At 45.0% G+C, this 26,165-nt stretch overlaps 1 protein-coding gene across 2 annotated transcripts in view; it reads left to right on the forward strand.

Moving 5' to 3' along the window:
- FBH1 (F-box DNA helicase 1) overlaps nt 1-26,165 on the forward strand; it is a 201,807-nt gene that overhangs the window by 129,460 nt on the left and 46,182 nt on the right. For both annotated transcript variants that reach the window (XM_063926789.1, XM_063926790.1), the window contains exons 11-12: nt 11,076-11,163; nt 13,025-13,111. In XM_063926789.1, the coding sequence (XP_063782859.1) occupies nt 11,076-11,163; nt 13,025-13,111 (175 nt within the window). The remainder of the gene's footprint in view (nt 1-11,075; nt 11,164-13,024; nt 13,112-26,165) is intronic.

A 26,165-nucleotide genomic window follows, 5' to 3' on the forward strand; every position in this document is an offset into this window, starting at 1 on the left:
ACTCCGAGAAATAGAATTATCGGTAAGTAAATTCTTATTATATATATATATATATATATATATATATATACACACATCCCTCAGGCGCTGACAATGCACAATCTTGCTCACAGTGGATCAAGGCTGCTGCTTCATCAAAAGAGGTCACTGAAACTCTTAATATGCACATCAGTAAATAGAAATAAAAAAGAATAAAGTGCTGCCTGATTCAATATACCATTTAAAGCATTTATTACATACAATACATACAATGCACTAATGCAATACCACACGGCCGGTGATTAGATCAATAAAATTTGTTCACATATAATAACTCAGCCACTCTAAAATTAATTAAATGCTGTTAGCAGTATATTAGTATTGGCAATGCAAATATTGTCCATCAGTCCAACAAGCCAGGGTTAAAAGCAGTTTCCAATGAAAAGCACTGTCACTTCAGCAGAGTCCGTGTTAATATAGATGCTTGCGATCTCATAACCACAGTCTGTTTGGTGGTTATGCGCATGAGCGCGTGTTAAGATGTTGCTGACGATACGCAGGAGCTCGTGTTGTCTGCACCATAACGGGTGCACAGTAGACGATGTGCCCGATATTTCGGTCCAGTCCGCCAGATCGGGTGACCTATCATATAGTGTGTACCCAGCTTTAGTTTTGAATTACTTTTTTAATGGTAAAAATTAACCTGTGGCCTCAGAAATTATTTTGTTTAACTCTGGCCTAAACAAGCTCATCATCATTAAGCAAATGTTCCAAAAAATGTTTTAGTCTGCCTCCCAAGCTTTTAACCACATCACCCTTTTTTAGCAACCACGGCTAGACCGGAAATCTTAGATTGCATGATTGCAGTATCTAAAACAGCCTCTTCTAAATACTCAACCCCTGCTCTGCATTGATCTGCCATAGACAACAATTGAGACTTAAGCCGGGGTACACAGTAGGCGATTTCATCCTAAAAAATAAATGATAATGACATAAATGTTGTTATGGTTTATTTTTAGGCTTATATCGTCCAGTGTATATGGGGGTAATATTGGTGAACGATGAATGATGCACACTCCCGCATGTCATTCAGTGATCATCAATATTGAGCTGACATGCAGCTCAACCCGTCAATGTCACGCTGCGCTGCATGTCTGGGAATGCCGGCAGTGATGTCACTGATCGTTATCGTTGAACGATAATGTTCAGTGTGTACCCGATATATCATTCAACGCCGGCATATCAGCATCGCATTGTGTGTAGCTGGCTTTAGATGAATCTGACTGAATACCATTCATTAAAATATCAATCCATTTTCCCATAGCTTTAGCCACCAAGGCAGAAGCCAAAGCTGGTTTAAGAGAGACGCCTGCTGCAAAATAAATTGAACTGAGAGTGCTTTCATATTTATGAACTGCCTAATCTTTAAGAAAAGCACCATCCAGTATAGGTAAAGCCATGATCTTAAATAACCTTGCAATTAGAACATCAACTTTATGTGTCTGTTCTCTAATAACAATGTCCTGATCCGCCACAGGGTACATAGACTGAAACCTGCAAGGAACCTGAAATTTCTTATCCAAATTCTCCTACGGTTCAGAGATCATCTCTTTTAACTAAACAGAGGAATGAAAACACACAGATCTTTTCTTAACCTTTTTAGTTGTAAATAAATCTATAGCAATAACCTCTTGATATGTAGTTATTATTTAGATCAAGCACTTGGCAAACTGCTCTTATTAGGTTGTCTATACCCTGTACACTCATATTATCTTAATTAAAACTTTTAAAAGATACAGAATCTATGGCCGAGTTATCTAATTGCCCTTCCTCAATGCTCTGCCTCTTGCAAGACATAGTACCCTCAGAGGCCAGCATTTTTTCAATGGAAAGTTTTTTTTCTAAACCCAGAGCTGTCCTTTCCATGGCTTTAGTCCATGAAGAAATAAAGTAGGTAATGTGCACTTTCTGCACCAACTATTTTCTGATCAGACTTAAAGGGACTTTGGTTTGCCACAAAATTAGACAATTCTTCTCTCATTACTGAGGCTATAGACATTGCGAAAGATTTAACCCAGGCTGGTTGTTTAACTGAGGCTCAGGAACGACATTAACCTTTCCACCTCCAGGTTTAGTCTTGGTGCTATTACCCTTATCACACATTATGCATGCAAAGTAATCCACCCAATAATACTGATATATATCCCGTTATGCCTGGCTTTCCCATTAGGGTATACATTACTGCGCCGGGTGCCTCCACTATAAAGTAGCATAGAGGGTCCGTATTTGTGGCACCCCTGACGTCTTGCAGAATAAACATCAATATCGCATAGTTGAGTACAATGTTTCAGTACCTTTAGGTGACCTGATGACAATGCCAGAATAAAGGCATTGAAACGTTGTACTCAACTATGCGATATTGCTGTTTATTCCACAAGCCGCCAGGAGTGCTGCATCAGTGGACCATATATATATATATATATATATATATATATATATCCAAGTCCAAAACAAACCCGTCACTCCACAGGGCCAGCTGTACCCCAAATGTTAGAATTTGCTTGGGTGTCCTCCTGGGTGTAGATCCCACATGTATACAGAAAAAATGAGGCGGCACTCAAAGACTGGGTAATGGTGAAACAACTTTTAGTGAACACACATCAACGTTTCGGGGAATGTATCCCCATCATCAGGATAGAGTGTACAGTGCATAAAACAAACATTTATACTTACACAGGCCTCCATTTGCCGCCTCCTCACCGGACGCCGTCCTGGAGTCAAGCGCGGCACTTCCTGGTTCCGTATACGTCACTGGAAGTGACGCTCCTACATGACCGGTAATGGGAGGAGGGCTGGGAAAGGAGGCACAAGTGGTTACCATAACAACCACACAACACCATGATCTAAATAGAATGTAAGGTGCAAGCTACAACACTTGCACAAGAGAATAAATACAACAATATAAAAGCCATACAAAGCGTCAGAGCCTATATCACATGCTATTAAAACATACATAAAGAAAAGAACAACAGTTAAATAAGCTATACAATATCATTAAAATATGCAATCCTATAGCCTGGCGTATGTACCAAATAAGCTATTTTGCTAAGTAGCCTCCCCTGCTGCTAAAAGTAAGATACTTCGTTTAAAGAAGAAAACAATCTTAGACTGGGAATCATAAAAAGCATGAAGCCTCCTATGCTGGGCATTCTTTCTTTGTCTTTGGGCAAGACAGAGAGGAAGTTCAAAGAAAGAATTGCCCAGCATAGGACTGCCATCAGGGCTGCGCTGATCTTGGGTTACAGTGATCAAGCGGTGGCCCATCATTTTGGGCAGGCTCGGCATAATTTAGCTATGCTTCATTAAAGGATGATAGCCCAGATACCCAATTCACTGAGAAGATGGGATAGGGCAAAGAAACTTCTACAATTGGAGGCTAGGTGGATCTTCACCTTAGATACGGTCAGTCCGAAAGGTCTTAATGAGTCCCTCAGCCTTTCATGCTTTTTATGATTCCTAGTATAAGATTTTCTTCTTCAAGCTAAAAGTAAGCCACTTAGTTTAATCACTGTAACCCAAGATCAGCGCAGCCCCTCTCTGTCTTGCCCAAAGACAAAGAAAGAATTGCCCAGCATAGGAGGCTTCATGCTTTTATGATTCCTAGTCTAAGATTGTTTTCTTCTTTAAACTAAATGGCTTACTTTTAGCAGCAGGGGAGGCTACTTAGCAACATAGCGTATTTGGTATATGCCAGGCTATAGGATTGCATATTTTAATGATATTGTATAGCTTATTTAACTGTTATTCTTTTCTTTATGTATGTTTTAATAGCATGTGATATAGGCTCTGACGCTTTGTATGGCTTTAATGTTGTATTTATTCTCTTGTGCAAGTGTTGTAGCTTGCACCTTACATTCTATTTAGGTCACAGTGTTGTGCAGTTGTTATGGTAACCACTTGTGCCTCCTTTCCCAGCCCTCCTCCCGTTATCGGTCACGTGGGAGCGTCACTTCTTGTGACGTATACGGAACCAGGAAGTGCCGCGCTTGACTCCGGGACGGCGGCCTGTGTAAGTATAAATGTTTGTTTTATGCACTGTACACTCTATCCTGATGATGGGGATACGTTCCCCGAAACATTGATGTGTGTTCACTAAAAGTTGTTTCACCGTTACCCAGTCTTGGAGTGCTGCCTCGTTTTTTCTGTGTGTGTGTGTGTGTGTGTGTGTGTGTATGTGTATGTGTATATATATATATATATATATATATACTGTATATACACACCCACAGAGATATAACATAAATATCTTAATTAAATCAGAATAAAAATAATCTCAGATACTTATCACACTCCCTGGAGTAACTGAAGAGGGGGGAAGGAAGCTGTTGGACTGAACCCATCTGAAGGATAGTGTTGCTCCTTCTGGTCTTGCTGTGCCAGCTGGCCGGATGACTATGCTAGGCTAGGCACTAAGCGTTTCCTGCCCTACTAACTACCCGATTGTTAGGGTGATAGAGAGGCCAGACTTTCAAGATCCAGCCACCCTTGCTCTGTGGGAGTGAGGTCTGATCCTGCTCTTCTTCCTGGATGCGGCTTCCTGTGGCTATGACGCCGCCTGCATCCTGTGTAGTTCCGGCTGCTACAGTTACTGTGCCCCTCCCTCTCTCTCTCTCTCTCTCTCTCTCTCTCACCCCACGAGCACTCACACCGGCTGATTGCTGATCTTCCATTCCCACGTGGGTAATGGCTGTGTCCACCGGTGCTCTCTGCCGACTCCGGTACCCAGCTCAATGCCGTCCACCTAGAGTCCAGCTCTACTTTGCATCTGCGCACCTCACCTCATAGACAACGGCTCAATCTTCCTAAGATTGCCCTGAGGTAAGGTGATGCACTTGGTTTTCCTGTCATAAGCAACGGATCAACAGTGAGCAGAAAGGTTTATAGAGAGAGAAGCTCAAAAAAAAAAAACTGGGAAAGACAAAAATCCTTCCCCAAACAAAATGCTGACCACCATCTTCAGCATTTTTTTTTTTTTGTAAAACTTTTTATTTTCTTATTTTTATGATATAAAATTTTACATACAGTGGTGAGTCAAAATGAAAAAATATCGGAATGGCAAAGATACATACATACATTTCAGCATTAACAGAACTGTGAGTGTCTCTGTACCTTGCAACTCGTACCACTTAATTTCGCATATCGTATACTAATACACTGTAAACTGTCATCACCCACTTATAAACATCATAAAATAATAAGGGAGAACACAAGAAGGGAGAAGGTAAGGGGGGAGACAAGACAATACAAGACAATTCACTCCTTAGTCGCGTGGCATACATACATTACCCCATTCCATGTGCCCATCAACCTCGATACAGCAAAGTATTAACTCATATCAATTAGCATCTACATGTTTGTGAAGAACCCAGGAAGTATTTTCAAAGAGCCTTTCAATATGGCCCTGTGTATCAATGTCTAGACTGTCAATGTAAGGCTCCCATTTCGAGTAAAAGCGAGCGACTCCCCTCTCAATGTCTGGCAAGGTGGCTTGGCGCTCGAAGTAGAGAACCCGTAAAAGAACATTTTTTAATTCCCCCAAAGAGGGAGATGACTTCTTTGTCCAATGGTTCAAAATAACCTTGTTAGCCACCGTGAGGATGACCGTGAGAATGGGCGTAACTCGCTTCCTATCCGGGCCAAGAGGCCAACCCTCAAAACAGTTGCATAAACAAGCTATAGGGTCTCTGGCGACCCCCAATGAGAGAGTTCTATAAATAAATACAATAACTTTGTTCCAAAACGTAGCAATCTTCCTACATGTCCAAAAACAATGAAAAAAGAATGCCTTTGACATGTGGCATTTTAAACATTCACTATTCCCATCCGGGATCATATGCACTCTTTGGGCCGGGGCTGTGTAATAACTTAAAGTACACTTCCTGAAGCTGAGCCGAGTGTAGATATTTAAATGTATACTGACAGGATTTCAGTAGAATTGGTTGCTCCGGGAAGTCCGGTACATCCCCCTCCCAACTAGAAACCGTACGTTTCCATAGCTTTTCCGTCTGTATCACCCGTAAATGGTCATAATAATAAGATAAACGATAAGCAGAGGCATTCGTGAGAGTGAGGAGAGTGGCTATCGGATCCTGTTTGTCTGGCGAGGTCATAGGGACAGCCATAGTAATGACAAAATGTCGGGCTTGCAGGTACTTATAAAAATTTGAGTTTGCTATACCATATTTGGACTTTAATTCCTCAAAGGAGAGCATATGCCTTCCCCCAGGGTCAAATACGTCTCTAATAGACAAAATTCCCCGCTCCCGCCACTGCTTAAAGTTAGCATTTTCCAGCCCAGGTCTGAAGCAGGGATTCCGCCAGAAAGTTGTGTAACGGGAGGAGGCCGGGTTTCTATGTAATTTTGAATTGGAATAGTGCCAGGCTCCATGAGTATCTGAAAGGATAATATTCGTCTTAAGTGATGCCGGCAGCTTGTTCCTTGGGGTGTGAAGGAGGGCGCTGGGAGAGAAGGGGGCAAACAGTTCCTCCTCCAATGTATAATTGGTAAAACAAGAACGCTGCCATAACCAGTCTGTGACATAGCGGAACATCACCGCTCTACTAAACGCTTCCAAGTCTGGAATCCCCAGCCCCCCCTCCGCCCTTGGCATCTGAAGTTTAGCATAAGAAATCCTTGGTTTCCTCCCCCCCATAAGAATTTAGAGAACATGGAATTTACAGACCTACAGTCTTTTTTTGTAAGGCGTAATGGCAGTATCTGCAAAATATATGAGAGTTTCGGGAACACTACACTTTTAAGGACCGTGGCCCTTCCCAGCAAGGACAAGGGCAAATTTACCCACCTGTCTAGGAGAGCCCGGACAGCCGTCAGGACCGGGGCAACGTTAACTGTATACAACAGTTCCAGTGATGTGGGTATCATTATCCCCAAATACTTGAGAGCCCTCCGGGTCCTAGGGAACTGGGATAATATCGGGTGCCTATTAAAGAAGCACGCATCTCCCGATAGAGGCATGAGTTCCGATTTGGAAAGATTAACCTTGTAACCTGCAAAGGATCCAAAGCCATCAATGATGGAGACTATAGGTCCTATCGACCTGCTGGGGTCAGCGATAAATAGCAACATATCGTCAGCAAACAACGCTATCTTAACCTCCAGCCTGCCCACCAAAATGCCTCTAAAGGAAGACGCGCCACGGAGGGCTATCGCCAGTGGCTCCAGGGCCAGGGCGAATAGCAGAGGGGATAGAGGGCAGCCCTGACTGGTGCCTCTCTGGATGTAGAAGGGGAAAGAAATATAGCCATTGCCTAATACTTGCGTGGCCGGGTCTGTGTATAGGCGGACCAACATTTCTACAAAGGCTGACGGGGCCCCGAACCTATGTAGGGTATCAAATAAATGGTCCCAAGTCACCATATCAAATGCCTTTTCAGCGTCAAGTGATAAGATTACATTGGTGCCCGTATCTGGGGAAGACTGTAACCTCTGCATTACTGTTAAGACTTTTCTTATATTAACAACCGCCTGGCGGCCCCAAATGAATCCCGACTGATCTGGGTGGACAATGGAGGGCAATACAAGTTTTACCCTGTCAGCTAATATCTTGGTAAACAGCTTATAGTCCGTATTAAGCAGGGAAATAGGCCTATAAGATCCTGAGAGTTCCGGATCCCTGCCAGGCTTCGGCAACACCCTGAGGAACGCTGAGTTAAAGAAACCAGACAGGGCCCGACCGGAGAGTAATTCATTAAAAGATACCTGTAATGTGTCCCGGATATGGGGCATTAGGATTTTATAATAATGATTGGAGAGGCCATCCGGTCCCGGCGCCTTTCCAGTTTTCAGTGCCTTAATCACCCTCTCCACCTCCTCCCCCGAGATGGGTGTCATAAGGGATGAGGCCTGGCTGTCAGACATCTGAGGTAAACTCATATTAGCCCAAAAGGCCTCTTTATTGGGCAGATTGCTAGGAGGCTGAGAAAACAGTTGGGCATAAAAAGAGCTCAGCACCTCCGTTATTTTGGCATTAGACCTGACCCTAGTACTGTCACTAGTGCGGAGGGATTTAATTACTGAGGAAGAATGGCGCCCTTTCAATAAGAAGGACATTCATTTACCCGGTTTATTACCATATCTGTGAAAAGAAGCAGTCCTATAGAAAGTGTGCTTGGCTTCTAAGTGATTCAGAATATTATCAAAAACGGCCTTTTTGTTATTATAATCAGCCCTATTAGTTGGAGTAGGTGAATGCTTAAACCTCTGAAAGGAAGTCGTTAAGTTTGCCTGAGCATCCAAGTATGAGCCGTCTAATTGCCTGTCCCTGTGTGCACAGTAAGACCTAATTACCACTCTCATGACGGGTTTAGATGCCTGCCAGAATGTCAGAGGCTTCTCAGGCTCATAACTTGCGTTATTACTCTCATAATCTAGCCACGCCGCCTCCAACATGTTACGAAATTTCAATGAATTAGCCAGATGTGCCGGGAACCGCCACTGCCGCACCGGACCCTTATCCACCTGCACCGCCAGCTTAATCCAACATAAGGCATGATCCGAAATACTCATAGCTTCGATCCCAGCATCCATAACCTTAGGGAACATATGTTCTGACAACAGCAAGTAATCAATGCGGGAGAGCGTACCATATGCAGCTGACAGGCAAGTATAATCCCGTTCTAGCGGATAGCACGCCCTCCACACATCCACCACCCGCAGCCGGCGGGTTATATAGTTAACACCCACTTTAGGGTCACTATGCCCCCGACTGGAAGCCACATTCCTATCCATAACATGAGACGAAACCACATTGAAATCCCCCCCTAACACAATGTTGGAATCTATATGACCATACAGTTTGTTCAGCATTTCTAGAAAAAACACTTTGGGGCGATTATTCGGAGCATATATGTTACATAGCAATAGGCGTGTGCAGTCTACTGTGACGTCTGCAATAATATACCGACCCTGCAGGTCCACCTTTACAGAATGAACAGTATAAGAAAGAGACTGTCTAATCAATATGGCTACCCCCTGTGCCTTAGAGGAGTATGGGGCCGAGGCCAACACTGACCACCGAAGTGTGTTAAGTTTGGCCATCTCTGGAGGAAGGAGATGCGTTTCCTGCAGGAAAGCTATATCCATACGGAGCTTGTTCAGATACATAAGAATTTTTTTCCTCTTAGCCGGGGAGTTAATACCCCCTACATTCCATGTGCTAATCGTTAAAGACGACATGCAGCCAATCTAAATAAACCCAGTGAAGTAATGACGAGCACATAAATGCAATGGTGGTCCAGCCACCGCTGCGCTACCCACCACGCTACTTGAGCAAACATACAGGGGGGACTAGACAAGACACAGAGAGGGTAACAACATATAGAAACAAAAAAGCAGAACAGGACAGGAGGCTGCAACTCGCCTCCATCATCCAAGAAATAAGGACTTCCGGCCATTTAGAAATCCGTAATGTTAACTTCAAACATGGCGTGCTTACCCCTAGCACACCCCGGTCAATAGCTACTTTCAATGAAAAAATGAAAATCCCAGCTTCCCCCCAGCCCAACTGAGCAAACTAAACTGAGATTAAGGAAAAGAGGGTGTTTAGTACTTGTAAACTGTATGAGAATCACTTAAGCAGTTTTTTCCCTGCATATGGATACCATACAAATAGCAGGCATGCAAGCAGTCCCATCCGGAACCTCCAGGCCTTCCATCAAGTAACGCGTGAATCTCTCAGCACAGGGCCTATGATGTGGAACGTGGAGAGGCCGGAGAGGATGAATGTCCCGACTTTCTTCCTTCAGACAGGTAGCCAGCTGCGTCAGCCGCATTAGAAAAGTCACAAAATGAGTCCCCTTCAAAGAGCCGTAATCGTGCAGGGTACAACAGTGCAAATCTGGGAGAAATCCTTGCGGGCTCGGGAGACTTCTGCAGAGTAATCCTGAAAGAGACGAATGTCCCTACCATCCCATGCCAGAGCTCTGTGTCTCCTGGAAGCAGACCAAATAGCCTCTTTTTTGCAGAAAGTTTAAACAGCGAAAAATCACCACATGTGACCTCGCGTTCTGACCCGTCCTGGGCGGTCCGAGACGATGGGCCCTCTCCAGTACCATGTCTGCACATGTATCCTTAATGTCCAGCAACTCCGGAAGAGACTCCTGTAGAAAACGGTATAGGTCTTGCCCTTTAAGAGATTCTGCTAGGCCCATGACCCTGAGGTTATTCCTCCTCGATCTGTTCTCCAGGTCGTCTAATTTATTAATAACTTGGTAATAAGATTTCTGCATAGTGTCAGCATTTGTTTTCAATTCTGCTACATCTTGGAACACTTCCCCCAATCTCTGCTCCGTGACTAATACCCTCTGGGACAGCTGTTTCATCTGAGACTTAATGTCCTGTGCCACCTGCATTAACTTAGCAGCGTGTGTGTCCATGAGGGGCACCATCGTTACCTTGATAGCTTTCACGACATCCTCATATGAGACTGGGGCTGCAGGGTCAGGAGAGGCAGGCCAAGACCCATCATCCAGCTGCAAACCATCCCGTGTGTCCGGTGCGGCGGCCATATTGGATTCTGCCCGGCGCTGCTCAGAGCGGGATCTTTGCTGCTTTGCCGGCATGGAAGAGGTGAGAAACTTCTCCATATGGTGGAGGAGACCTTCCCCTCACTGAGGCTGCGGGAACCGCCGGGTTTGCGTCCGCGAGCGCGGCGCTGCTTGCTGTGCTGGCCGGGGTAGCAACGGAGCTCTCACGCCAGGCTCCCGATCACATGGGAGCCGGAACCGGAAGTCCCATCTTCAGCATTTAATTAAAAACTGAGGAGGGTTAGAAGGGAGGAGCTTTTATGGAGCTAAATGTGTAGCTCATTAAGTACTGAGGCCTCTACATCACTCTAACCCCATGTGTAATGAAGTATCCCCCAGATGTAGGAAGAGAAAGATAGTTGCGTGGTATCAGACTGTACATCAAAAAACAAACCACTCCTGCGGCAAACAAACTTTATGCTTTTAGTATATAAACCTTTAAATCATTGATTAAATAAAGATAGTTCTGATATACATTTTGGTTTATTTAGTTTGCTGTGAGAGAAGCGGATAAAATTTGGCAAAAGATGAAAAGTCTTGATGAAACGCGTCAGCCAGCTTACAAAATGACCCATGATGGTAAGAAAGTTTCCCTGATCTCTCACATCTGCACTATGTTTATGGGACACTAAACTAAAGTATTATATGTAGGGGGGTCTGATATACCAAATGAATAGAATGTAATATGCTACATATTCACCTGCAGCATTGGGACAGAACAGAGGATAAAGGTTTTCACACATTTGCCAGGCCCACTGCTCTTCCCTTCCACCAAATGACCAAGGATCTCTGTTATCTGCTGCTTTTCAGGTGCACTCAGCATTCACATCCTGTTATGTCTTTTATGACAGTTCGTGTTTATATATGGGAATGTAGTGTTTAGACCTCTGTCTTTTCATGGTTTACTGCCATACAGTTATTTGACGCTTTACTTTGCATGATATTTTTAGAAGTCATTTTACTTATGGTATATAGTCATACTTCCAAACTGTCCCAGTTTCAGCAGTACAGTCCCACAGTGTCCCAAGGGCAGGGGGAAGGTTGGGGGAGCATTACATCACCACTTCTCTGGACAGCAGAGCAACATGTGAATCCTAAATAGACTGCATGCAAACAGTGCAAGGAGGTGAGCCTGGGAGCAGCCCAGCTGCTCAGGCAGCACTGGGCACGCCTCCAGAGTGATGAAAGCGAGGGACATGCCATGAGGCCATGCCCTCTCACCTAAAGTCATGCTCATACACATCTGATGCCGCATCCTCCTTTCCGGCACCCTCCGGTGTGCAAGGGTCCAAGCTACAAGTGACCATTTCTTTAGAGGTATGTATGCTGATTCTGATTTGGAAGTAAAGCAAAACAAGCAAGTAACTATGTATCTGGAACAAACCATGTTGCAATGCAAGGGGACCACATACATTTATGGTGTTTCTGTGCAGGGTAAAATACTGGCTACTTTTGCATGTAGTTCATAAATGTAAGCTTTATTTTTACACTGCAATTTAGATTACTGTTTGGCTGCATCACACTCAAATTTAAATCTCTCTGCACATGTTACATCTGCCCCACCTACAGTGCAATATGGCGTTGCCCAGGTGCATAGTTACTTGCTTTTTTTGCTTTACTTCCAAATCAGAATCAGAACCACAGTTCTGTCCAGAACTTACTTGCCTACCTGACCCTCTCCATGAGGGAGAAAATGCTCTGTTCCTGGACTTTCCTGGTAATGTATGATTGCCATCACCTGTGGTGAAACACCTTTCTTATCAATTAACTAGCTCACCACAGGTGATGGCAATCATACATTACCAGGATAGTCCAGGAACAGAGCATTTTCTCCCTCATGGAGAGGCTCAGGTAGGCATGTATGGTCCAGATACACCATATTTATAATATACACTGTTTGGGCTTCGACTAGAGAAAATACAGCTAAATTGTGCAAATTTCACCCAATAAACAATGTTGCAATGCAATGAAGGAGAATGCGATGATTTTGATGGAGGTATACTTCTGTGTGCTTTTGTACACAGCACAGAAATAGAGTACCTTCTTTTTGGGTTTACTCCTAAGGACCGGATTTAATTAGCTGTGCTAATTTACGCAGGCTTGGAGCCATGCCTGAGGCTATTTCGCAGCCACAGAACACGTTAGCCCATAGCTCCAGGTATTTAACCCCGGATTCTAGGGTTTAACACAAGGAAATGGACTTGTAATTGAATAGCCTCCGTTGTTAAAAGTCTGAGGCTACAAGTAAATATCTGATATATTTAACTAATTGAATCCAGCCCTAAGTCTAAATGCCTCTCATTGTGAGAATATAAAGAACATTTACTATTGTGGTATTTGCAAGTGGGCAACCTTTACTCTGTAGCTTTTGTTTAGCATAATAATGTGTCATTTAATTCATTATTTCTAATCATGATTTATTTATTTTTTTGGTTTGTAGGATATCTGAAGCTTTGGCAGCTCCAAAAACCGAATCTCTCTTATTATGATGCTATATTTGTAGATGAAGCTCAGGACTGTACTCCTTGTGAGTATAACTCCACATAAATTGGTGAAAGGTTAACGATCAAGCGAGATTGGATTATCACATGATTATCTTAATAGTCATCCTTTTATATATATATTTATATATATATATATATTGCTTGCAGTGCATAAGGGAAGTATCTTATGATAAACACACAGCTTTTTTTCTGGTCTGGATTAGCTGTGTAGTTTGCTATATTCCTTCTGACATATATGATCTTTTCATGTGTCCTGTTTAAGATCTGCCCTCATTGTGTTATAAAGTTTTCCAACCTAATATCTGAATAATGTGGTTATACCTAATTAGGGAGTATCCAATTAGCCACGATAACACGGTTTCACAATAAATTTTTCGCATTTGCGATAATTAGGTAACCAATTAGCTGCGAAACATTATCGGCAATAAGTCTCCATAGAGTTTATAGTGAATTTCTCTTCACCATCATCTGAGCAGGTGGTAAGTAGTTTGAAATCGCTATTTTAAGATAAAAATGTTAGACTTTGATCCAGAACCCCTGGGACACCCTTCCTGAATGACTAATTAGGCACTTAGATGTCTTTCATTATTTTTAATTGGCCAATAATGACATATACTTTTTGGTGTCAAAAAAGCAAAGTGATGTAAATTGGGGTACAAGGTATGGGACAGGTTTATTGGGGTGCTTTACGAGTGGGACAAGTGATTTTAGACTTTTTTTTTTTTTTTTAAGACACTTTTTTTTTTTAAATTCCCCTAAAATGACCCAAATATATATTTTTACTTATTTTTATATACCCCAAATTTAATAAGCACGCTTATTTTAATGGAAAAAAAAATAGCTTTCTATAATTATTCACATTTATAAAAAAAATTGCATATATCAGCCATTTGACCCGATTTGATTACACCAAATAGTTTAATAATGGACAATAATAGACTTCTGTAATGTCTTCCTATATTAGTTTGGCTTTTTGGGGGGTAGAGACAGATTTCCCCATTTTCTCCTGATATCTCTGCTTTTGCCTGCTACAATTATTGTGCAATCCTGTTTCTCTTACGTCCTAGAGGATGCTGGGGACTCCGTAAGGACCGTGGGGTATAGACGGGCTCCGCAGGAGACATGGGCACTACAAAGAACTTTTAGTATGGGTGTGCACTGGCTCCTCCCTCTATGCCCCTCCTCCAGACCTCAGTTAGCTCCTGTGCCCAGAGGAGATAGGGTGCATTACAGGGGAGCTCTCCTGAGTTTCTCTAAATAAAGAATTTTGTTAGGTCTTTTATTTTCAGGGAGCACTGCTGGCAACAGGCTCCCTGCATCGTGGGACTGAGGAGAGAGAAGCAGACCTACTTAAATGATAGTCTCTGCTTCTTAGGCTACTGGACACCATTAGCTCCAGAGGGAGTCGGAACGTTGGTCTCACCCCGCCGTTCGTCCCGGAGCCGCGCCGCCGTCCTCCTCGCAGAGCCAGAAGATAGAAGCCGGGTGAGTATAAGAAGAAAAAAAGACTTGAAGGCGGCAGAAGACTTCAGATCTTCATTGAAGTAAGCGTGCAGCGGTAACGCTGCGCGCCATTGCTCCCACACACTACACACACAGTACAGGCACTGATGGGTGCAGGGGGGGGCGCCCTGGGCAGCAATAAACCTCCTGACTGGCATTTCAGGGCACATTAGGCTGCTGGGCAGTAAATGTAGAGATCCCCCGCCATATTTTTGAAAATTACAGCGGGACCGAAGCCCGCCGCTGGAGGGGGCGGAGCTTGATCCCTCAGCACTAACAGCGCCATTTTCTCCACAGAACGCTGCAGAGAAGCTGGCTCCCCGGACTCTCCCCTGTTGAACTCGGTGACAGAGGGCTGGATTAGAGGGGGGGGGGGGGGGGGGGGCATTTTCAAAGCGCAGTGAGTGTATTACACATTGATTGGTGATAAAAGCGCTATCTGGGTTATTTTCCAGTATCTGTAGGCGCTGGGTGTGTGCTGGCATACTCTCTCTCTGTCTCTCCAAAGGGCCTTGTTGGGGAATTGTCGCCTTATAGATATATCCCTGTGTGTGTGGGGGTGTCGGTACGTGCGTGTCGGCATGTCTGAAGCGGAAGGCTCGTCCAAGGAGGAGATGGAGCGAATGAGTGGTGTGTCTCCGTCGGCAACGCCGACTCATGAATGGATGGACATGTGGCATTTGTTAAATGCAAGTGTGGCCTCATTACATGAGAGACTGGACCTGGCAGAGTCCAGGGAAAAAGCTGGGGGTCAATCCACGGATTGGGCTGGGTCACAGGGGCCGTCGGGGTCTCAAAAACGTCCCCTATCCCAAATAGCTGACACTGATACCGACACGGATTCTGATTCCAGTGTCGATTATGATGATGCAAGATTGCACCCAAGGGTGGCAAAGGGTATTCAGTGTATGATTATTGCAGTGAAAGAGGTTTTGCATATCACGGATGACCCCTCTGTCCCTGACACAAGGGTATGCATGTATAAGGAGAAAAAACCTGAGGTAACCTTTCCCCCATCTCATGAGCTTAACGAGTTATTTGAAAAAACTTGGGAAACTCCAGATAAAAAACTGCAGATTCCCAAAAGGATTCTTATGGCATATCCTTTCCCTGCTCAGGACAGGGTGCGTTGGGAATCCTCTCCCAGGGTGGACAAGGCTTTAACGCACCTGTCCAAGAAGGTGGCGCTACCGTCTCCGGACACGGCAGCCCTCAAGGATCCTGCTGATCGCATACAGGAGACTACTTTAAAGTCTATTTATGCGCATACAGGTGTTTTGCTCAGACCAGCAATAGCATCGGCATGGGTATATAGCGCAGTTGCAGCATGGACAGATACCTTGTCAGAGGGCCTTGATACCCTAGACAGGGATACCGTTTTATTAACATTAGCCCACATTAAAGACGCAGTCTTATTTATGAGGGACGCTCAAAGAGACGTTGGGCTGCTGGGTTCCAGAGCCAATGCAATGGCTATTTCTCTGGCGGGGTCCACAGGATTATCCACAGGATAACATTGGGATATTGTCGAGCGACAGCGAAAATGGCACCAACACGGTCACGAGCTTTCTGGCCCCAGGATGCATTGGGGCCTCCACTATATAGTCCCGCCCACTGACTCGGTCAGATCAGTTTTTTGCTTGGTGCGGCAGGAAGCCGCATGGTCACAGGGCTGCTGTGAAAGCAGCCTCAAGTTTTCATTACTTTATTTTGATAGACTTACTATAATGTTTTTTTAGAGCGACTTCTCTTAACAGCGTCTTAAACACATATTAGAAAGAGTCGCTCCAACAACTCCCCACCGGGTCGCAACAACGCTTACCTTCGGGTATCAGTGCTGTCTCGACGGGTGTCTGTGTCGGATGTTGTAGCAGGTCTAGCAGACGTAACCAGGCTGTGGCCGGAGCATGGGGAAACGGTGAGTCTACGGACTTCCTCTTACTAGAGGGGTCAGGACACAGCTACACTGATTTGGTGGAGACTACAAACAGTGTGTTGATGCGCCGAACATCTCGAGTGTGACAGCGCTACGCTCCAGATATCATAGGCGCCAGGACTAGGTAGAGGCCGCGATCCCGGGAGTTTAAGTCAACGGGGGGATTCAGACGCTCTCCTGGCCGTCCCTCCTCCGAGTTCATGGCCAGTTCCCGCGTGTCTCTCGTTTCATGAACTGAGTGACCTCACTTCCGGCTCAGACGCTACCACGAGGGTACTCGGTCGCAGCTTAGACGCTGCGGTTGTGTACACTGGATATAAACCCGCCCAGACCGAGTCGCAGGCCTTAGCGTCTGCATACACGTGGAAGTCGCTCAGCGTCCGTGTCCATTGGTGAGCGTCCGTATCAGTTATCAAGAGCGGCAGTGTACACCAGTAGCGTCTGAATCCACTCAGCGTCTTACGAGCGTATTTGCTTGGATATGGAAGTGTGGTGAGTCTCCTTGTATCCCGCTCTCTGGAGGCAGGGTATACAGTACTAGAAATTCTCTCTACTTCTTAGTATGCATTGTTAATTTTTAGTACCTATTGCATATGAGACCTGTATATTACTGTGTTTTCTTCATGTTATGTTGAAAATAGAACCAGTTAAAACAGAAGTACAATTTTCCTACTTATGTATAAATTGTTATGGAGGTTGTATTCTCATATGACAATGTCTAATGCTTTAACATGTGACTGACTGCTAGTATGTGTGCTGACTTTTCTGTCTAATGTCAGTCCTGTTCTGACCCTCAAATCAGGTGCACTGTGGTCAGATTGATCTCACCTCTATATACTGACATATAGGGTGTTCTTCAGTCACAAATTGTGTAGTCGATAACCGGTTAATACCATGTCTGTGAGCGGCAAAAGTGATGAGGAGAATTTATCAAGCACTCCTATAGCCCTAACATGCTTATCTTGTAAGTCAGGGGTAATTGATATGAATCAATTGGTCACTTATGAGGGTTTGTGTGCAAACTGTTTCGCTTTTCAGCGAAGTAAAAAACAGGAGTTGGTTCAACCACCAACAGCCACCATGGAATATGTTCGCAAAGACTCTGTCTTCAATAGCGGACAGGTTAGCTCCGGTAGCACCACCTCAAGGGTTAGGTTACACTATGAACCCATACATGCAGCTCCCTTCCTATGGTTTGGTTCCAGTAGCCTCTACAAGCAACCAAGGGGCAGGTTAGACTAAGACAGATACGTCTGTGTGGCAGACTACACAAGATGATACGTCGGATGATGATGAGGAAACAGTAGATTCAACTCCGTATGATAATCAGTCGCAGAGCTTTAGTTCAGAAGATGTAGCTGAACTTATTAATGCCGTGCTGTGCTTTCTTTGGAAGAGCCAGCCAAGACAGCGTTAAAAGTAAAAGCACCTGTATTTAAACGAACAAAATCAGTGAAAGCTGAATTTCCAGCGTCAGATGAGTTGACGGAAATGATGGATGAGTCTTGGGCAGCGCCCAGTAAAAAGTATAAGATTCCTAAGAGATGGGATTCTTATTATCCATTTCCTGCTGGGGATTGTTCGAAGAGAGAAGTTCCTCCAAAAGTAGATGCACATGTTCTGCGACTTGTGCATAAATCTGCTTTACCACAGTCATCTACCTCTTTGAATGATGTCACAGACAGAAGGGTAGAGAGCCTTTTGAAAAATATTTTTTCTCTAGTAGGAGCAGTGGTAAGACCTGCTATGGCTTCGGCCTGGGTAGCAAAGGCTATGGGCGAATGGATAGAGGAACTAGAGAACAGCATCCCTTCTCCTTCGGGGGAGCAAGAGGATCGTTTTTGCCGTTTAAGACAATCTGCCCAGTATTTGGAAGAAGCAGCAATTGATGTAGGTACAGTTGCTTCTAAAGCTTCAGCCTTGACAGTAGTTGCTCGCAGAGCAATTTGGCTACGTACCTGGAAGGCAGATGCGGAATCCAAGAAAGAATTGGAAGCATTGCCTTTTGTGGGTAATATATTATTTGGAAAACCTTTATCGGATATCCTAGAATCAGAGGCTGAATCAAAAAAAAAAAGGTCAGAGTTCCGGCTACCTATAACCCTAAGTCCAAGGGTTTAAAATTTCGCTCTTTTCGTTGGCAAAGCGAAAGCAAAAGAGGAGCCTAAACAACCTCAGTTTAAATCCAGGGGTAGGAAGCAGTGGGCTAGCAAAAAGCCAGCTTCCAAACCTGAACAGAAACCCTCCACCTAGAGGATTTTCAGGGTTGGGGACCGACTCCTTCAATTTGCACTCATATGGCAACAGTCAACAGCGGATGCCTGGGTGCAGAAGGTAGTATCTCAGGGGTATGGGTTCCCGTTCAGGAGGCAGCCTCCTCAAAGATTTTTTTGCACCAGCCCGTCTTGTATAGAGTCGAAGGCCAATGCCCTGCAAGAAGCAGTCCAAAAATTACTGCAGTCAGGTGTGATTCTCCCAGTACCTCCATCACAAAAGGGACAGGGGTATTACTCCAATCTATTTCTAATCCAGAAACCAAATGGGTCATATCGACCAATTCTAAATCTGAAAATGTTGAACAAATACATATGGATCCCGAAGTTCCACATGGAGACGTTACGCTCCATAATGTTGGCTATGGAACCGGGAGTTTACATGGTATCTCTGGATGTACGGGATGCTTACCTACATGTGCCTATAGCACTGTCACATCAGTGTTACCTAAGGTTTGCCATCCTCCAGGAACATTTCCAGTTCCAAGCTCTGCCTTTCGGGCTAGCTACAGCACCCAGGGTGTTTACCAAGATTATGGTGGTTATGGCAGCTTGTCTGCGCAAGCAGGGGATAAGAATATTCCCATACCTCGACGACCTGTTAATCTTAGCACAGTCGCAAGATTTACTGTTGAGCCATCTTCAACAGACGATAGTTTGTTTACAGAGACACGGGTGGCTCATAAATTGGGAGAAGTCGTCTCTTAATCCGTCACAGCGGATGGTTCATTTGGGGGCCATATTGGATTCAGACCTACAGAAAGTTCTCTTGCCAGAGAAAAAGATAGTCAAAGTGCAGGTCATGGCTCGGAAACGTTGCAAGCCCAGACAATGTCAGTCATGCAGCAGTGCGACAGTTGGGTCTGATGGTATCAACCTTCGACATGGTGGAATATGCGCAATTCCACTCCAGACCATTGCAGCACCTGATTTTGACCAAATGGAACGGAAATCATCAAACGATAAAGAAGCAGATGATAAAGATTCCAGTAAATGTAAAAAGGTCTCTAGCGTGGTGGCTACAGACAGACCATTTAAACAAGGGGAGACCCTTTTGGATAAAAGAGTGGCAAGTCCTGACAACAGATGCCAGCCTGCAAGGCTGGGGGGCGGTACTCGGAAGCCTATAGTTCCAGGGAAAATGGACCACAAGGGAAAGTCGCCTGCCGATAAATCTGTTGGAGATAAGGGCCGTTGACTTGGCTCTAGTTCAGGCAAAGGACAATCTACAAGGAAGACCAGTCCAGATCCGCTCAGACAATGCGACGGCAGTAGCATACCTCAATCATCAAGGAGGAACTCACAGCAAGAGTCTGATGGAGGAAGTAACTCCCATTCTAAAATGGGCAGAAATCCATCTCCCGGCATTGTCAGCAGTATTTGTCCCGGGTGTACTAAATTGGGAAGCGGATTTTCTCAGTCGGCACACCATTTAGGAAACCGAATGGGCACTACACCCAGAAGTGTTTCAGACACTGGTGAACAGATGGGGTCTACCGGAGATAGACCTTATGGCGTCTCGTCTAAACAACAAAGTTCCGAGGTACGGATCAAGAACAAGGGACCCAGGAGCGGTCCTGGTAGACGCACTGTCAGTAGAATGGAGGTTTCAGCTGGCATATCTGTTCCCTCCGATATCTCTGTTACCCAGAGTAGTGCGAAAGATAAAACAGGCAAAAGGAGCAATTATTCTAATAGCTCCAGCTTGGCCAAGAAGGCATTGGTACACAGATCTGTTGAGAATGTCAGTGGAAGCACCGATACTGCTCCCTCAACATCCAGATCTGTTAATGAAGGGTCCTTGTTATCACAGTCATCTGGATCGCCTATCTTTGACGGCGTGGCTGTTGAAACCTCTATCTAAGAGGCTAAAGGATTTTCGAAGCAAGTAATCCAAACCATGCTTAGAGCAAGAAAGCCATCTTCGGTCCGTGTGTATCACAGAATATGGCAAGCCTATATTCACTGGTGTACTGGAAAAAATTTAAATCCGAGATCTTTTAAAGTAGCTAGGATTTTGGATTTCCTTCAGGCAGGATTGGATAAAGGGTTGAAAGTTGCTTCTTTGAGGGTTCAAGTTTCAGCGTTAACTCTATGGTTTCAGCAGAAGATAGCTGATTTACAGGATGTACGTACGTTTTTTCAAGGAATAGTACATATTCAACCTCCATTTGTTCCTCCTGCAGCTCCCTGGGATTTGAATTTAGTTCTTAAATTTCTCCAGGGTCCTCTGTTTGAACCATTTGAGAGAGCAGATCTTAAGTGGTTAACGGTTAAAGTTCTTTTTTTACTGGCAATGGCGTCAGCCAGAAGAGTGTCAGATTTAGGAGCATTATCCTGTAAGTCTCCTTTCCTAAGTTTTTTTCCAGACAGAGCAGTTCTCAGAACGAGATCTAGCTATCTTCCAAAGGTGGTATCAAAGTTTCACCTGAATGAAGAGATTGTAGTCCCAGCTTTTCAGGTATCGGGACTATCTGCGGGAGAAGCGTCGCTGGACGTGGTCCGGGCTTTAAGAATCTACATAGATCGTACTAGTGCCATCAGGAAAACAGATTCTCTCTTCATCCACTACGGATTCCATAGAAGAGGATGGCCTGCTAGTAAACAGACGCTGGCGAGATGGCTCCGAATGGTCATATCAGAAGCTTATTCTCATGCAGATCTCCCTATTCCGGCTAATGTCTCTGCACACTCTACACGTAAGGTGGGTCCTTCTTGGGCAGCACAACAGGGTGCTTCAGCAGAACAGATATGTAGGGCAGCCACATGGTCTTCCATAAACACATTCATTAGACATTATGCCTTGGATACTTTTGCCTCTCATGATGCAGACTTCGGGCGAAAGGTCCTCCTGTGCAATCAGGAGCGTCCCCACCACTAAAATGGCTTTGGGAATCCCAATGTTATCCTGTGGATAATCCTGTGGACCCAGCCAGAGAAATGTACGTTATGGTAAGAACTTACCGTTGATAACGCGATTTCTCTTATGTCCACAGGTATCCACGGGGATCCCACCCTGACGTATCTGATTTGAGGATCTAGACAATCACTAAAACCTCTTCCTTCTTGTATGGAAGGGTGTGCATGTGTGTTCTTATCGCCTAAACAGGTTTCCTGATAAAGGCGAGATCGAGAGACAAACTGCTGGAGAGCGTGTCGCTCTCCTTGAAAGTGCTCCAATCTGCCACAGGTACAATTGGTTCCGACGACTCGTCTATCGTTCCTAGGCATGATTCTGGATACGGAACAAAAGAGGGTTTTTCTCCCGATGGAAAAAGCCCAGGAACTCCAGAACATGGTCAGAGACCTGTTAAAACCGAAAAGAGTGTCAGTCCATCAATGCACTCGAGTACTGGGAAAAATAGTGGCAACCTATGAGGCCATCCCCTTCGGCAGGTTTCATGCGAGGACATTTCAGTGGGACCTTCTGGACAAGTGGTCCGGGTCCCATCTTTAAATTCATCAGAAAATAATCCTGTCCCCCAGGGCTCACCTACTAGTGCTCACCTACTAGAGCGTCGCAGGTTCGGCATTTAAGACTGGGTTCTGGTGACCACGGACGCGAGCCTCCGAGGAAGGGGAGCAGTCACACAAGGACGAAATTTTCAGGGACTATGGTCAAGCCAAGAGGCTTGTCTACACATCAGCATACTGGAGTTGAGGGCCGTATACAACGGCCTACGACAAGCTGAGAATCTTCTTCGGTGCCTCCCGTTTCTGATTCAATCAGACAACGTCAGAGCCGTGGCTTATGTAAACCGCCAAGGCGGGACAAGGAGCAGAGTGGCGATGGCGGAAGCCACCAGGATTCTTCGCTTGGCGGAAAATCACGTAAGCGCTCTGTCAGCTGTCTTCATTCCGGGAGTGGACAAATGGGAAGCAGATTTCCTCAGCAGACACGATCTCCATCCAGGAGAGTGGGGACTTCATTAAGAAGTTTTTGCAGAGATAAGTCTTTGGGGAATTCCTCAAATAGACATGATGGCGTCACGCCTCAACACGAAGCTTCGACGGTATTGCGCTAGGTCACGGGACCCTCAGGCAGTAGCAGTAGACGCCCTAGTGACACCATGGGTGTTTTGGTCGGTCTATGTGTTTCCTCCTCTTCCTCTCATCTCAAAAATGTTAAGACTCATAAGGCAAAGGAGAGTGCAGGCAATACTCATTGTTCCAGATTGGCCTCGAAGGGCCTGGTACTCAGATCTTCAGGAAATGCTCACAGAAGATCCGTGGCCTCTTCCTCTCAGAGAGGACCTGTTACAGCAGGGGCCATGTGTAACCCAAGACTTACCCCGGTTACTAGAGGGGTCAGGACACAGCTACACTGATTTGGTGGAGACTACAAACAGTGTGTTGATGCGCCGAACATCTCGAGTGTGACAGCGCTACGCTCCAGATATCATAGGCGCCAGGACTAGGTAGAGGCCGCGATCCCGGGAGTTTAAGTCAACGGGGGGATTCAGACGCTCTCCTGGCCGTCCCTCCTCCGAGTTCATGGCCAGTTCCCGCGTGTCTCTCGTTTCATGAACTGAGTGACCTCACTTCCGGCTCAGACGCTACCACGAGGGTACTCGGTCGCAGCTTAGACGCTGCGGTTGTGTACACTGGATATAAACCCGCCCAGACCGAGTCGCAGGCCTTAGCGTCTGCATACACGTGGAAGTCGCTCAGCGTCCGTGTCCATTGGTGAGCGTCCGTATCAGTTATCAAGAGCGGCAGTGTACACCAGTAGCGTCTGAATCCACTCAGCGTCTTACGAGCGTATTTGCTTGGATATGGAAGTGTGGTGAGTCTTCTTGTATCCCGCTCTCTGGAGGCAGGGTATACAGTACTAGAAATTCTCTCTACTTCTTAGTATGCATTGTTAATTTTTAGTACCTATTGCATATGAGACCTGTATATTACTGTGTTTTCTTCATGTTATGTTGAAAATAGAACCAGTTAAAACAGAAGTACAATTTTCCTACTTATGTATAAATTGTTATGGAGGTTGTATTCTCATATGACAATGTCTAATGCTTTAACATGTGACTGACTGCTAGTATGTGTGCTGACTTTTCTGTGTAATGTCAGTCCTGTTCTGACCCTCAAATCAGGTGCACTGTGGTCAGATTGATCTCACCTCTATATACTGACATATAGGGTGTTCTTCAGTCACAAATTGTGTAGTCGATAACAGGTTAATACCATGTCTGTGAGCGGCAAAAGTGATGAGGAGAATTTATCAAGCACTCCTATAGCCCTAACATGCTTATCTTGTAAGTCAGGGGTAATTGATATGAATCAATTGGTCACTTATGAGGGTTTGTGTGCAAACTGTTTCGCTTTTCAGCGAAGTAAAAAACAGGAGTTGGTTCAACCACCAACAGCCACCATGGAATATGTTCGCAAAGACTCTGTCTTCAATAGCGGACAGGTTAGCTCCGGTAGCACCACCTCAAGGGTTAGGTTACACTATGAACCCATACATGCAGCTCCCTTCCTATGGTTTGGTTCCAGTAGCCTCTACAAGCAACCAAGGGGCAGGTTAGACTAAGACAGATACGTCTGTGTGGCAGACTACACAAGATGATACGTCGGATGATGATGAGGAAACAGTAGATTCAACTCCGTATGATAATCAGTCGCAGAGCTTTAGTTCAGAAGATGTAGCTGAACTTATTAATGCCGTGCTGTGCTTTCTTTGGAAGAGCCAGACAAGACAGCGTTAAAAGTAAAAGCACCTGTATTTAAACGAACAAAATCAGTGAAAGCTGAATTTCCAGCGTCAGATGAGTTGACGGAAATGATGGATGAGTCTTGGGCAGCGCCCAGTAAAAAGTATAAGATTCCTAAGAGATGGGATTCTTATTATCCATTTCCTGCTGGGGATTGTTCGAAGAGAGAAGTTCCTCCAAAAGTAGATGCACATGTTCTGCGACTTGTGCATAAATCTGCTTTACCACAGTCATCTACCTCTTTGAATGATGTCACAGACAGAAGGGTAGAGAGCCTTTTGAAAAATATTTTTTCTCTAGTAGGAGCAGTGGTAAGACCTGCTATGGCTTCGGCCTGGGTAGCAAAGGCTATGGGCGAATGGATAGAGGAACTAGAGAACAGCATCCCTTCTCCTTCGGGGGAGCAAGAGGATCGTTTTTGCCGTTTAAGACAATCTGCCCAGTATTTGGAAGAAGCAGCAATTGATGTAGGTACAGTTGCTTCTAAAGCTTCAGCCTTGACAGTAGTTGCTCGCAGAGCAATTTGGCTACGTACCTGGAAGGCAGATGCGGAATCCAAGAAAGAATTGGAAGCATTGCCTTTTGTGGGTAATATATTATTTGGAAAACCTTTATCGGATATCCTAGAATCAGAGGCTGAATAAAAAAAAAAAGGTCAGAGTTCCGGCTACCTATAACCCTAAGTCCAAGGGTTTAAAATTTCGCTCTTTTCGTTGGCAAAGCGAAAGCAAAAGAGGAGCCTAAACAACCTCAGTTTAAATCCAGGGGTAGGAAGCAGTGGGCTAGCAAAAAGCCAGCTTCCAAACCTGAACAGAAACCCTCCGCCTAGAGGATTTTCAGGGTTGGGGACCGACTCCTTCAATTTGCACTCATATGGCAACAGTCAACAGCGGATGCCTGGGTGCAGAAGGTAGTATCTCAGGGGTATGGGTTCCCGTTCAGGAGGCAGCCTCCTCAAAGATTTTTTTGCACCAGCCCGTCTTGTATAGAGTCGAAGGCCAATGCCCTGCAAGAAGCAGTCCAAAAATTACTGCAGTCAGGTGTGATTCTCCCAGTACCTCCATCACAAAAGGGACAGGGGTATTACTCCAATCTATTTCTAATCCAGAAACCAAATGGGTCATATCGACCAATTCTAAATCTGAAAATGTTGAACAAATACATATGGATCCCGAAGTTCCACATGGAGACGTTACGCTCCATAATGTTGGCTATGGAACCGGGAGTTTACATGGTATCTCTGGATGTACGGGATGCTTACCTACATGTGCCTATAGCACTGTCACATCAGTGTTACCTAAGGTTTGCCATCCTCCAGGAACATTTCCAGTTCCAAGCTCTGCCTTTCGGGCTAGCTACAGCACCCAGGGTGTTTACCAAGATTATGGTGGTTATGGCAGCTTGTCTGCGCAAGCAGGGGATAAGAATATTCCCATACCTCGACGACCTGTTAATCTTAGCACAGTCGCAAGATTTACTGTTGAGCCATCTTCAACAGACGATAGTTTGTTTACAGAGACACGGGTGGCTCATAAATTGGGAGAAGTCGTCTCTTAATCCGTCACAGCGGATGGTTCATTTGGGGGCCATATTGGATTCAGACCTACAGAAAGTTCTCTTGCCAGAGAAAAAGATAGTCAAAGTGCAG

This window comes from Pseudophryne corroboree, chromosome 6 (assembly GCF_028390025.1).
Source record: "Pseudophryne corroboree isolate aPseCor3 chromosome 6, aPseCor3.hap2, whole genome shotgun sequence".
In the NCBI taxonomy this organism is placed as follows: domain Eukaryota; kingdom Metazoa; phylum Chordata; class Amphibia; order Anura; family Myobatrachidae; genus Pseudophryne; species Pseudophryne corroboree.